Below are 15,169 nucleotides of genomic sequence, written 5' to 3' on the forward strand. Positions count from 1 at the left end.
AAAAAAGACAGACATAAAAGGCCACACATATTGCATGATTTCATTTAAATAAAATGTCTGGAATGGGCAAATTCCTAGACTCAGAGAGTAGATTAATGATTGCCAGGGACTGGGGGAAGGAGGTATGGGGAGTGACTGCTAATGTGTATGGGGTTTCTTGACGGGGTGGGGGTGGGTGATGAAAATGTTCTGGAATTATGGAATGGTAACGGTCATACAATCTCGTGAACATACTACAAAACCGCTGAATCGTATACTTTAAAATGGTAAATATGGTATATGAATTGTATCGCAATTAAGGAAAAAATAAATATATACACACAATTAGATCCATGAAAATACCAGTCTATAATAGATTGGAAATTTAAATATCTGGTCCTTCACCAAACATGGTTGAGAATCACTGCTTTAACCAGTTCTGTGAGTTCTTGGCTGACTGGCTAGCCCCTAACCTTGCTCGCCCCTCTTCCTCCTCCTCCTCCTCTTTCTCTCTCTCTCTCTCTCTCTCTCTCTCACTCACACACACACACACACACACACACACACACACACAGAGTGACAGGGGCTGTCCACCATCATGGTTTAGGGATAGGGCTGCTAAGGTCACATTCGCTGGACAAAGGCTGTGCGCCGTGGGCTAGCCCGAGCACCCAGCCGTCAATCATGAAAGTGTTCTGAGCTCCGGTGGAAACAGTTCAAAATTAAGCACTAATTTAAATTAACCCATTGTTTGACCTAACATCTATACTGAATTAAACATTTTTTATGCCAAACACTCAGACACCCATTGTCAGCTTTATTTAAACTGTCCGACGTAAGTGAACCTGGGGAGGGCAATGTAAAGAATACAGTGAATGCGTTCTGGAAGCTACCTACCATTACGGCGCCATTATCCTGGCCCACGAATATCCGTCTGCTGTCGTGATGGTAAGCCATGGCGGAGCAAGGAGCTGCCGGAAAAACAAAGACCACGTTACACGCAAGGCTGAGCATTTTAAGTCACTGTTCAAAGCATATTATCATTAAGAAGAGCTATGTAATTTTGGTTAAAATTGAGTTAAAAGAGGGTACACATTTCTGCTGCTAAGGGCATAAATGTTTTGTTAAAAAACATGTAAATTTAAAATGTTATTTAAGTTCTCTCTGCTGTTTTAGTTTAAAATACTAATTTTACAAACCTTCTCAATTATTTCTATAGCTTTGGGTGAAGCGAGCTGGCATGAAGTTTCATTGATTGAAACTCCTACCTGTGCCTGGCAAGGCTGAGGACCCAGGGTGATCTGATGTCCCAACACCCAGGAGCTCACGCTGCCCCTGCCACCCTTCCCCATTAAAGGCCAAAGAGTAGCTGGAACGTGTGCAAAAATGGGTTCCCTGCACCGGATTGCCCATTCCACGGCATACGTGAGCAAGCTGGGGAAGCCACCTTGAGATTACTTTTTTCAATGGTCAAATGGTCAAAAAATGTTCGCTTTTGCAATGACACACACAACTCGGTTTGTAGTGATTGGAGTTCTGAGATGTAGAGAGGTTTCTTTGTCCACAGCATTGTTACGTGTGTGGGATAACACCTGCCTCTTCTCATAAACACTCCCCTTCAATGTTCTACCTGCCCTTCCAGAAATCATGCACCAGAGAATGACTTTCAGAGAGAAGAAACTCTAAATTGTCTTCCTCCGCTAAAAATCAGAATTAAAATGATTTATAAAATAGAACATTTGGAAAAAGAAATGTTTGGGTTCACTCTGGCCTAAAGAATTTTAGTTAATAAGGAAAGAATCACAGCAAGGAAATGTATGCCAGGAAAAAACAAAACAAAATAAAATAAATGAACTTGAGTTTACTTTGAAATAAAACTGCTCATAAAAAAAGTAAAAGCCAGGCTTGGTGGCTCATGTCTGTAATCCCAGCACTTTGGGAGGCCAAGGCAGGTAGATCACTTGAGGCCAGGAGTTCCAGACCAGCCTGGGAAACATAGCAAGACCCTGTCTCTACAAAAAATTAAAAACATTAGCCAGGCACGGTGGCATATGACTGTAGTCCTAGCTACTCAGGAGGCTAAGGCAGGAAGATTTCTTGAGCCTGGGAGTTCGACATTGTAGTGAGCTATGATTGTACCACTGCACTCCAGCATGAGTGACAGAGAGAGACTGTCTCTTAAAAAAAAAAAAAAGTTAAAGAAAAAAAAAATCTTCTAAATGAAGTCACCATCTGCATCATCTGCATATAAAGTTCCCTCTCTACAATGGGCCAATATTCTCCAACAAAGGAAGAAAGTAAACTATAATACTGGATTGTACTCAAAAGCTAAAACAAGCTCACTGCATGATCAGACTATAGAAAGATACTGTTTCAGCTGCATTCAAGAACTACGCAGTTAAAAGGAAGGTATTGAAATTGTGCACAATTAGAATTGACTATGAGCCCGTATACCCTTATCCATAATATTGATATTTCAGATTAAAAGAATGACCATATTTAAGAATTACAACCACAAAGATATACATATCCTCATATAATCAAAATGCTCTTTAATAATCATGCATAAAATTATTTTTGACAAATCAATCATGCTCTGATTTCAAAATTCATTGTCATCATTTTTGCTTGCTCTCACATTGATACTAAATCTTAATGCATTAGTTTTAAGTGTCAATTCTTTTTATGCCTGACTCTACAACAAACTACATAAAAATATAAGATCCCTCTTTTGTGTAAAAATTATAATGTGCTGGATAATTTTATAAAGCTAGAGAATTTTCACACACTTAAAAAAAAAAGCTTCTCTAGTTTGTTTTGTATATAATGATGTCCTGGATTTCTTCCTAGAAGGGAGGTTTCCATTGAGATAAGCAATATAAATTTAAAATAGAAGCGGGGGGTTGGATATTCACTTAGTTTTATAAATAAGCAAAACACAAATTATCTTCCAAACCAGTGAACTTTTTAAAAAGGCATCAAGGCAGTAAAAAATCAAATGCTTAAAACTCTGGATCAGACCAGTGGGCCAAATCCCAGCCTGCTACATGTTTTGTTAATAAATAAAGTCTTTTTGTTTTTTTGGAACACAGCTAGGCTCTTTCATTTATGCACTGTTTATGACTGTTTTCATGCTACATGTATGTATTGTTTATGACTGCTCATGCTACATGGCAGAGGTGAGTCATTGCCACAGAGGCTGTTGGCCCACGCAGTCCAAATGTTTCCTGTCTGGCGTTTTGCAAAAAAAGTTTGTGGCCTTGCCCCATAACTGTGGTGGGTAGCACAGTTTCAGACTCATAGACAGGCATGGATTGGAATTCCAACCACAAGCAATCAACTTAGCCCCTCTGGCCTCAGTTTCCTCATGCACAAACAAAAATCTCATCTACCTTGCAGAGCTTTTAGGATGATTTCATAAAACTCTATTACCAAAAAAAGGTATGAAACACACAGTAGGCATAGATTCTGAAAGTTACTTTTGGTATGTGAGGTAACGTTATGGAACATAATTGGACTACATATAGTAATACACTGTTTGGCTGACTGCCCACTCTGTCAGGTCACAGGAAAAAGCTTAAGTTGGTGGAGAACCACTAAAACATCCTACATTAGGTAATCTGCAGATAGCTTTTAGAACCAACATGGTACTTTGCTTCTAATATTTTGAATTTAACTTTGAAATAAAAGCCGTTCTAAAACAGACAAGCAGTTATTTCTCATAATTCATTCACTGTTTTCTCCTTGTGGTGTTCTTGCAGCTTGATCAGCAGATCCAGGTCCAAATGGAGACAATAAAGCAGCAGCATCTGGAAGCAACACGCTGCAAATGTGGAGATATAAATAGGCAGGTGCCGGCCACCCACTGCAGAGAAGCTGTGGCTGTTCTTTCACGTCCCTCCTTGCTAGGCTGGGAATCCTTCACACAGGTAAGCCAACTTAGGGAGGGATGGGGACAGAGAGAGCCATAGCCACTTTCCCAAGATCCAGTGGGCAAGAGAGAGTGCACATTTCTGCTTGCTGGGGTTTTGGTAGGAGAGAAATTAATTGCAAAGTTGTACTAAATATCTAGGGAAAATACAAGCCAAGAAGTAACTGAACTAAATATAGGACAAAATCCATCTCAGTCTCTGTCTCTATTCCAATGAGCATGAACCCCAAGGCTGAGGACTCAAGGATTAAGCTATGACCAAAACATTAACTATGGAGGAAGGGAGAGGTGGGAGGAATAACAGCAATAGCATTAATGAGATTTTCCACAATGACAGCACATCTTTCCCCAACACTGGTATGAGTTCCTTAGGCTGTTGCTACTTCTAGCTATCTTCTGTATCACTGGGCCACTGGGAAGTAAGGAGTTATCAGCCTAACAGAAGCCTTTATTTTGGAGTGGGGGGGTAAAGGGTGGGCTCAGAGGCCCAGGGTGTCCCACTCACCTCTGCCCTGCTCTCGAAATTCCCTAAGTAAATGTCAGACAGGCTCCATAAGCACCTTTACTAAGACATCGGTCACTTCATAGTCCAAGGTGGGAATTCAGCGTGAGAAACCAAGGTTACGCACTCACTGTACGTGCCGACATGGGTAACAAGGAGATGCTTCTGCCGGGCACAATGAATTATGGGCAGGTTTTTAAGTAGTAGTCAAATGTGCTATGTATTGTAAAGTTTTACTGTTCCTTTTATAAGAGTTGTCTTTATACTGGTGTTCCAAAAGTCATTCATTTTCATCGAATGATTATCAAGACGGAGAAGTTGACCAGCCTGCCTAAGCTGTTCGTAGAAGGTAGAACAAATAAAAATTCCTAATAAACTAATTTTTTGTGAAAATTATTACAGGATCTAACCACTACATACATAATGGAATATATGTACAAATGAGGAAGTGCTAACCGACAAGAGTGGTGCTTAGAAGAAACATACAGACTGATTAAGCTCTGGAATACCTGTGAGAAAGCTGTGAACAGTGTTAACGGCATCTGAAACAATTGTCAAGAGCTCTTCTTTGGAAAACTTTATAATGGCCTTCAGTAACAAACCATCAGGCACACACCAAAGCCTTTTTTCTTTTCCTAGGGAGTCCTCTGAATATTGAAACACTAAGCTGAGGAAAATCCCTCCTTAAGGAACAAAAGCGCAAGGAAACCAGCAGCTACGGACCTTATGCATGGCTACCTGGGATGGCAGGATTGAACTCCCCGTTTGGGCTTGGGTGACACCCAGGCATTCTCTGCGGTCTTTCTTTTCAAGAAAGGCTGAAGAAAAGAAGAGAGAAGGATGGCAACGCTGCCTAGATGTGCAGGAAGTGTTAGAATTTACATGCAATCTTACGTCACTACCTCCCAGAGCTGTTTTAAAGCCTTAATGTAGAAGCTTTATTGTCCAGATTTATTTTTAGAACATACCTAAGTGAGAAATTCTCTATTTAGAATGTGTTGTACCTTAGAACACATCTCTCAACAGGACCCAGAGCTCTATGAAAACATTGGGCAAAGGCCTGGTCAAAGCTACGGAGGGTCCAGGGTCCTTTTTCAGTGTTAGTATCAGCTGCTACTAAGTATAAACTTACTACTAACCTAAGTCAGCCAAATTAAGACAAAGAAAAACCAGGGAGCAACGTGCCTTTTCCCTTTTTTTCCCCCAGTTTTGCTCAAGCCGGCTTCAGTTAAGCCAGTAGATCCAACTTCCTTTGCAAAAGAAAAGGAGTTTTCCTGCCGTGTATTACAGCCCGTGTATTACAGTCAGAGGTATTAGGCAACCAAGATACTCATTTTGAAATCTGGTAGCGATTTTCAACCAGACGCTTTGATGAAGAAATCATCAACAACACTGGGACGTTTTCTTCACGTGGAGAAGCTCAGCTACTTACAGGCCATGGTGTGGTAGATGCTGGGCCAGTACTGACCACTGTCTCTTTTCAGCCAAACTCGGATGGTTCTGCGGAGAAATGAAAAGAAGAAAGAGTAGTTGATAGTAATTTTATCTTCTTTTGTGTTCCAGGAAAACTGAATTTTTTAAAAAACTTTCAATACTGTTTCCTAGCTGACCTTATAAGGTTAATCAATTAGATAAATATATGTATGTGTACACACATATATATAGTATATAGCATATAACAGATACTATATAAACACATATAGTTACATATAGCATAATGGCATATGATAAGTTATATAGTACTTAGGAGTCAAGATTTCAAATAATTTTAATATGGAAATGTTCGTTACATAGTGACATACAAAGAAAACTGAGGACTGTTAATTGCTTTTTTTCGTAAAAACAAATTGTGTGAGCTTGGTTGCTCGACCACCCGAGCCCACTGAGGAAGCAGGGGCGTAAGTGGAAAGAAGCTGCTGATGGAGAGGGGAGTCCGCAAGGATGAGAGCACACGGCGCGGCTCGATCCCTGGTCTTAATCAGTCTCCCCTCACAACCCCCACCCCCCCCGGGGGGGGAAATCGTTCCACACCATGTCCCTGGGCCCCTCTTTCATCAACAGAACACGCACAGGGCGACAAGGAAATCCTGTGCATGTGCAGGAAAATGACAAGCGATCAAAATAACCGGAGTTTAATCTCTGGGTTTATTACCTTGGAAGGACAACGGGAGCACTGTGCCGCCCGCCCCTGCGCGCTCACAGGCCCCTCTGAGCCCGGCCTCTTCCCCCACTGCATCCCCAGGATGTGCACGGACTTCCCTGGGGCTTGCCCTGCTCGGCCCCTGAAGATCATCGCAACTAGCTTGTCATCCCCACTGGCAACTCTGTCGTATTTTTACATTGTTAATAGCAACATAGATTCTGGCACGTGGTAGGTGCTGAGTAATTGTTTACAACTTTAAAATACATGAAGACTAAATGTTGATATTATACATTTTCATTTTTTTTTGAAGGTCAAAACAAGTAGAGCTGATTGGTGGGCCTTGAGGCAGTGAGTCTGCACCTGGGCGGAGGCGGTGTCCTCCCTGTCCCCCGGCCATCGTGGCTTCATCGAGGCGGTAACCACCTCCCCACACACAAGTCCAAGGCCCGGACGCCAGATGCACACCTGGGCAAGCACAAGGGAGAGAGCCCGTTTGTGACTCTGAAGGGTGTGGCACAGCCTTCATCAGGGACTGCCTGCCTGACTTGAGTCTCCACGTCCTGAGTCACACCAGAGAAAAGCCATTTCTTTGTGTAGCTAGTGGCTATGATCAAAAATTCAACACAAAATCAAACCTGAAGAAACATTTGGAATGCAAACATGAAAATCAGCAAAAACAATACGTATGCAATTTGAAGGTTGTAAGAGGCCTTTAAGAAACATCAGCAGCTGCAAATCCACCAGGGCCAGCACACGAAGGAACCACCAACCCAGTGCCAGGAAGGACGTGGGAAGCACTCCACCCTCCCGACCTCCAGCGGGCTGGAGCGACTCGGCAAGGCCCACGAGGGCTACGCGGTACGTGTCAAAAGAGATGTTCCTCTGCGGCAAAAATATGGACAGAATTTCCGAAACATGTGAGAGAAACCCCTAAGGGGGGAGTAACACGTGAAGCATTCCAGAAGACATGTACATGGAGAGACTATCTTAAGCAACACATAAGAACTCATGCCCCAGGAAGGGATGTATGTCGACGTCCATGTGGTAGAACCTATACAACTGTGTTTAATCTCCAGGGCCACATTCCTTCTTTTCAAGATGAAAGCACCCTTCTGTGTGAGCACACCTGGCTGCAGCAAAATCTCTGCAATGAAACACAGTCTCACTAGGCATGGCTGTGCATGATCCTAACAAGAAGAAAATGAAGCTCCAAGTAAAACCATCTTGTGAAAAAAGGAAGTTTGGCCTCTTGCCTCAGTGGATATGTCTCTCCTCAAAGGAAACAAGAAGAGCAAGGCTTATCTCTGCCTAAAACAGAGTCGCTGAACTGCACGGACGAGGAGATGCTCTCAAAACTTGGAATACTCACCCTCAACTAAACATCACCCTGCTTTGTTTAAATGACCACAGACCAGTGAGCTTAGTTGTTTTTCTCTCAGAAGCATATTTTTCTTTATTAAAATCACTCATGCAGAAATAAAAAAAAAAAGACAAGTAAAATTGGTCAGAGACCAGGGATAAAAATCAGAATAGTGGTTGCTTCTGGGGACAGAGGAGGACAGGAGGTAAAGGGATGTAAGGGAACTTTCTAGGGGAATGGCAAGGCTCTGGGAGTTGGTTACCATGGGTGTATGCATCTGTTAGACTTGTCCAACTCTACCTAAGATCCATAGAGATTACTGTTCATGATTAAAAGAAAATGAAAACTAATAGTTGACCTTCATTCATCCAAATAAATAAGATGATCTAGCACCACAGTGAGAGTAATGCTATTTTGTACGTGAACAGGATACAAGCCTTAGGGCTAATGCAATCTCGTCAAGTCTCTAGATCCACCTACCGATTTACAGAAAACACAGAGGAACACATTAAACACAACCACAGGGGTGCATTCAGCAACATTAAGACTGCAAGGAAGTCTATAGATAAATGACTCAGTTTCTTCTACAAATAATTTGCAAGGGAAAAAAATAGAGATAAAGGATAAGCCAAGCCCATGGTGAAAAAGGTCTTAGGGCTCTATCAGGCAATTACAATGTGTAGGCTTATTTAGAACCTAATTCAAGCTATAAAATATATGTATACCATTAGAAAACAATTGGATTTGATATTAAAAAGTTATTGTTTATTTCTTTAGGTGTGATAATGGCACTGCTGCTTACTTCTAAGTAGTAAACGCTAATTTCTAAATACCATAGTGGCCCTCATTTGTCATCGTTAGCATGACCGCCGCGGTCCAGGTCCTCATCATTCCCACCGCAGTCAGCCTCCTCTCACATGGTGCCTAGTGGGCTCTTTCCTCCCTCTGGTCCACCTCCAGCACATCCACTGTCAGCTACAGCTCCCACGAGCCGCTTGCATCACACTGTTCCTGTGCTCAGAATCTGCTAGCAATTACCTCAAATCCGGGTTCAACTGACAAACTTATTCCCTATGACTCCCCAGCCCAGACCCTACATCCCAGCGAGCCATCATCCTCATGTTCCCCAAATAGGCCCAGTGCAGGTTATGCCCTAAGCCTACCTCCCTCCCCACCCTAGCAAGAACTCTTCTGTCTAGACGGAGGTTTTCTGTGCAGATCACAGGATGGGTACCATTTCGGCACAATGCCTTCATCGGAAAGAGTCAATGGAAGCTTATATGGTGATCCTTGGGCTTGAACTCTTAATGTGCTGTTAGTATGTTGACTATATTCTATCTCACTTAAATCAGAATGCTTATGGATACATTCCAACATAGGGAATGAAACCAAAAGAGCTGCAGCAAGTGAAAGGGCAACTCCCAGCTAAGCACTAATCTGTTCAAAAATTCTACACTTCCAAATGCATGGTAACAAAGGCCAAGGCACAGGGAGGTCACGGCTTCACGCAGGGCCACTTCAGGCTTACTGGCTTCATTTGTATGAGGATCACAAAGGGATGAAATCTGCCAGCTACCTAGCTGTCAGGGTTTTTAGGTCTAAGGAAGAGCAGAATGCTGATGCATTCCAAAACTCTCCAAATCAATCCCAAATGTCTTGGGTCATGACTGTGTAGGTTGCTCAAAGGATCTGTGGCACATGCTCTTCCCTCTGTACTCTTGAAAAGAGTGGTAACATTCAGATATCAGAGAACTCTACTGTGAGGAGGAAATCTTAAAGGTTGTCTCTTCTACCCAATCATGTAACCTGGAAAAGTCTAATTTTAATTTCATACAGTTTCAAAATGATATTTAAATTAGCTCAAGGTCTGAATGGGAACCTACCCAGACTCTAGCATTTTCTAACACAGTATTAAAACATCAGCAAACAATTTGGTCTGTACAAATTGGACCCATCCTAGGACAAAACTAACAAACTGATCTCTTAGGGTGTTTCCTTTGAAAACTGTTTATGACACTCAGGCCATCCTTGTTTGGGAATCAGCTTCTAAATTAGGTACGTCACCTCGATAGCCGGCTCTACCTCTGTATTCACTTCTCCATCCAGAATTCCCTTCCTTCTCTTTACAAGCCAGAACCTTCCCTTTCCTTACACATTGCTAAAATCTTCCACTTCCAAAATTAAATCAAACCAATATTAAGTTTAACCCTTAACACTCTGGCACTCCCAAGAACCTAAGTATTAAACAGAGTTGCCTAATTTCTATGAGTAATTTGTATTATGTCCAAAATATTTCTTATTAATTTAACAAATGGTTGTAAAAATAGGTTTAAGTGGGGCTACTTATTTAAAAATAAGCAAATTCCAGACTAAAAAAATTTACAATTCAAATTGGGAGTAAAATCTCTTATTCAGTAAGTCGAAAGCAACATAATACAGTTTCGTAACATTTAATAGGAGCAAACTATTTAAACCTCTAGGATGATATTAATAAACCATCTAATCACTAGTGTCAAGATCAGATGGTTTTATTTTTACATAAGTCACAATATTTTCTGCCTAGATGAATGTCTAAGTCACTCTCTCCATGAAGATGAAATAAAACAGCTCAATTTTTTCTTTAATATTTTGACAAATTTACACCCACACACCTAAACTCATTTTATGTTTTTCTGCTGCTTTTTCTACCCATTCTTCTAGTGCCTGGATTTTCCTTTATATTCAAAGACCACGTCAATCTGGAAAAAAAAAACCTTTCCTTAAAACCACAACCTTGGAAACATGCTCATTCTTTTCCAAGCTCTATGTTTAAATTGTTTTAAAACAATAGTTTGATATTTTTCCAAAAGGTACTTACAAAGGAAATGTGTCATTTATTTCAGAGCCTACATAAATCCTTTCCAAACTTCCCCACACCACTATTCCTGTGAAAGGCTGCTACAATTCATCTCCTCTGCCCTTCCAGTTAGAGAAGCAGGGACTTACATAGAGTTGCAGTATATTCCACGGACAGATTAGAAAAGGTATCTACATCAGACTATGACGTTATATATACATGACTACAGTACGTACACCACTATCATCACCTTTGTCTATCATTCTTCAGCACTGTAGAAGATTCGCTTATTTTCCAAATAAATAAAATGCCAAAATTGGATGATATTTCTTTAAATACTTCTGATTAAAATGTGTTTAAAATGTACTGTTATGCAGGGATAAGCAAAGGAACAAGTGAGAACAAGAACAAAATGCCATTTCTAGGGCTCTCATAATTTTCTGTCAACACCGTAAATTAGAACTTTAATGAGAATTTTGGTCCATATAGTGAAACATATTTGACAAATTATAATAACCGTAATGGCAACAATAATAATGACAAACCTTGATTCAGGAATTCCAGGCTTGGCAATTGGTTCTGAAGAAATTATTTAATAGAAAGCAAATAAGAACTACACATTTAAAAAGTTCATATGAGCATTATCCAAGCAGTAAAAATTAGGAAAAAACATTAAATAATGAAATGGGTTAATGATATGGTAATTTGATACCTTATACAGTCATTAAAAATAGTTAAAACCTGGAACCCTGAGAAAATGTTTATGAAACACTCAGTTTATTTTTTTTTAAAGTATAATATAGGGATTCCTCGGAGATATTGTGGGTTCCGTTCCAGACCACTACAACAATGTGAATATTGCAATAAAGCAAGTCACGTGAATTTTTTTGTTTCCCAGTGCATATTAAAGTTATGTTTACAATATGCTTTAGTCTATTAAGTGTGCAGTAGTATATGTCTAAAAAACGTACATACTTTAATTTAAAAATACTTCATTGCTAAAATATGCTAACAATCGTCCGAGCCTTAAGCGAGTCCTAATCTTTTGCTGCCGGAGGGTCTTGCTCCATGTTGATGGTGCTGACTGACCACGGTGGTGCTGCTAGAGGTTGGGTGGCTGTTTTGCAATTTTTTTAAATATGACAACAATGAAGTTTGCTGCATCAATTGGCTCTTCCTTTCACAAAAGATTTCTCTGTGTCATGTGATGCTGTCTGATACCATTTTACCCAGAGAAGAACTTCTTTCAAAATTGGAGTCAATCCACTCTAACCCTGCTGCTGTTTTATCAACTAAGGTTATGTAATATTTTAAATCCTTTGTGGTCATTTCAACACCGTATCTTCACCAAGAGTAGATCCCATCTCAAGAGACCACTTTCTTTCTTTATCCATAAGAAGCAACTCCTCATGTGTTCAACTTCTATCACAGGAAATTGTAACAGTTCAGTCACATCTTCAGGCTCCACTTCTCATTCTAGTTCTCTTGCTGTTTCTACCACATCTGCAGTGACTTCCTCCACTGAAGTCTTGACCCCTTCAATGTCACCGATGAGGGTTGGAATCAACTTCTTCCAAACTCCTAGTTAATGTTGATATTTTGACCTCCTTCCACAAATCATGAATGTTCTTAATGGCCTCTAAAATGGTGAATCCTTTCCAGAAGGTTTTCAATTCACTTTGCCAAGATCCATCAGAGGAATCACTATCTATGGCAGCTATAGCCTCACAAAAAGAGCTGCAGTATAGATGTTGTGTTAGGCATGAAAAACACATTCATCAGTAATGTTTTGAAAGAAATCTTTTTTTGTGAGCAGTAGGTCTCAACAGTGGGCTTAAAATATTCAGTAAACCATGCTGTAAACAGATGTGCTGTCATCCAGGCTTTGTTGTTCCATTTACAGAGCACAGGCGGAGTAGACTGAGCATCATTCCGAAGGGTCCCAGAGGAACAGGAAATGAGCACTGGCTTCAACTTAAAGTCACCAGCTAGCTGCATCATCCCCTAACAAGAGAGTCAGCCTGTCCATTGAAGTCAGGCGTTGACTTTTCCTCTCCAGCTATGAAAGTTCTAGATGGCATCTTCTTCCAATAGAGGGCTGTTTCATCTACATTGAAGATCTGTTGTTTAGTGTAGCCACCTTCATCAATGATCTTAGCTAGAGCTTCTGGATAACTTGCTGCTGTTTTCCCTTGCACTTTTATGTTATGGAGATGGCTTCTTTCCTTAAACTTCATGAACCAACCTCTGCTACTTTCGAACTTTTCTTCTGCAGCCTCCTCACCTCTCACAGCCTTCACAGAACTGAAGATAGTCAGGGCCTTGCTCTGGATGACTCTTTGCCTTAAGGCAATGTCGTGGCTGGTTTGATCTTCTATCCAAGCCACTAAAACTTTCTCCATGTCAGCAATAAGGCTGTTTTGCTTTCTTACCATTCCTATGTTTACGGCTGGAGCAGCACTTTTAATTTTCTTCAAGAGCTTTTCCTTTGCATTCACAACTTTGCCAACTGGCACAAGAGGCCCAGCTTTCGGCCTATCTCGGCTTTGAACAAGCCTTCACGTTCAAAGCTTAATCATTTCTAGCTTATGATTTAAAGTGAAAGACATGTGACTCTTCCTTTCACCTGAACACTCAGAGGCCACTGTAGGGCTCTGGCCTAATTTCAATATTGTTGTGCCTCAGGGACCAGGGAGGTGCAAGGAGATGGAGAGAGATGGGAGAAAAGCCAGTTGGTGGAGCAGTCAGAACACATACAACAGTTACCGATTAAGCAGACTATCTTATTTGGGCACAGTGTGTGGCACCCTGAAACAACTATGGTACAATAGTAACGTCACTGATCACAGATCACCACAACAGATATAATAATAATGGAAAAGTTTGAAATAGTGCAAGAATTACCAAAATGCGACACAGACACAGGAAGTGAGCACGTGCTGTTGGAAAAATGGCGCTGACAGCCCACTGGCAGAAGAGTTGCCGTAAACCTTCAATTTGTAAAAAACACATTATCTGTGAAACACAATAAAGTGAAGCACAATAAAACAAGGTACGTATGTATAAAATTACATAACTAGATTATGTGGCAACGCTGCATGAGGCTGGGCAGGGAGGGTGGGGAGGGGACGGGAGGAAGGTGAGGAGAAGGGAACACACCTTCAAGGCAGACAATGACCTGGGCTCCTTTGAGGGCCCCAAAGGACAGACGAGGTGGCTGAGGAGTGAATAGCAGGGCCCAGCGACTGCCCCAGCACGCCACAGTGAAACACCTCAAAATGAGCCCTGAGGCACTTACGGACTTACTTTTTCTGGTTTGCAAGTGTGGCTACCTAAAATGCTGCACCCCCTAAGAGTGTGTCCATTAAGTCACTGTCCCCACTGAAAGCAAATGAGGATCTGGAGTAAAATAGGAGTCAAGTCCTTTTTTAGAGACAGAATCTCTCTGTCGCCCAGGCTAGAGTGCAGTGGCCCCATCACAGCTCACTGTAGCCTCAAATGCCTGGGCTCAAGTGATCCTCCTGCCTCAGCCTCCTAAGTAGCTGGGACTACAGGCACTTGCCACCAAACCCAGCTAATTTTTTTAATCTTTTTGTAGAGATGAGGTCTCCAACTCCTGGCCTCAAGTGCTCCTCCTGCCTCAACCTCCCAAAGTGCTGGGATCACAGATGTGAGCTTCCGCACCCAGCCATGAGTCAAGTCTCAAGCTCTTGTGTAAGCAGAGGCACTAGAATCAGAGGTGATTTAGAATACACTGGAGCCACTTTCTTTTTTTTAATAAGGCTGATTCTGGAGGCTTCCCTTGTTCGTCATGGAGAATGCTCACTCTGGTCTGTGCTGACCTTCAGTGTGGACTCATGCCTTGGGTCAGGCTTGGAGTCTGGACACGATCGGCTCCCAGGGAGTCTCTGAGGGGATCTAGCACATCCGTGGGGGTCAGTGCAGGGGGTGAGGGAGCCCCGGTGCCGACAAAGAGACACAGACCTGGACATCAGGCTAGAGGTGCCTGGGTGGACTGGGGCCTTGACAGCACTGTTCCCAAAGGACAGTGAGCAGAGGGCAGGGCCAGGCAAGCTGGCAAAGAAATCAGATGCGGAAAGTCTGGGAAGGAGAAGTCACTACCAAAAGGCATGGGGTTCCCAGGCCTGAAAGTTATAAGGCAACAAACTGTGCCTCTTTCATCCACATGGGTCCTGCTTAACGTCTGGTAAGTTCACAGCAGGGAACTGTAGTGACACACACAAGGCTATTTCCTAGACTCACATCAGGACCCAGGAAAAGTCAGTGGTCTGTTGAGAATGAGATGCCATATCTTCATGGCAAAGATGACAGACACTTCTGCCTCCATCGGATACGCAAGGAGGTAGAAGCGAGGAGAGACGCACCCCTAAAATCATGCAAATCAACATCAGTGCTGC

At 41.9% G+C, this 15,169-nt stretch overlaps 1 protein-coding gene across 1 annotated transcript in view; it reads right to left on the bottom strand.

The window, feature by feature from the left end:
• WDFY1 (WD repeat and FYVE domain containing 1) overlaps positions 1 to 15,169 on the bottom strand; it is a 54,338-nt gene that overhangs the window by 26,117 nt on the left and 13,052 nt on the right. The window contains exons 2-3 of the mRNA XM_012642467.1: positions 5,845 to 5,912; positions 877 to 950 (exon numbers count right to left, since the gene is read on the bottom strand). Of these exons, the coding sequence (XP_012497921.1) occupies positions 877 to 950; positions 5,845 to 5,912 (142 nt within the window). The remainder of the gene's footprint in view (positions 1 to 876; positions 951 to 5,844; positions 5,913 to 15,169) is intronic.

This window comes from Propithecus coquereli, unplaced genomic scaffold (assembly GCF_000956105.1).
Source record: "Propithecus coquereli isolate 6110/MARCELLA unplaced genomic scaffold, Pcoq_1.0 Scaffold18, whole genome shotgun sequence".
Taxonomy (NCBI): domain Eukaryota; kingdom Metazoa; phylum Chordata; class Mammalia; order Primates; family Indriidae; genus Propithecus; species Propithecus coquereli.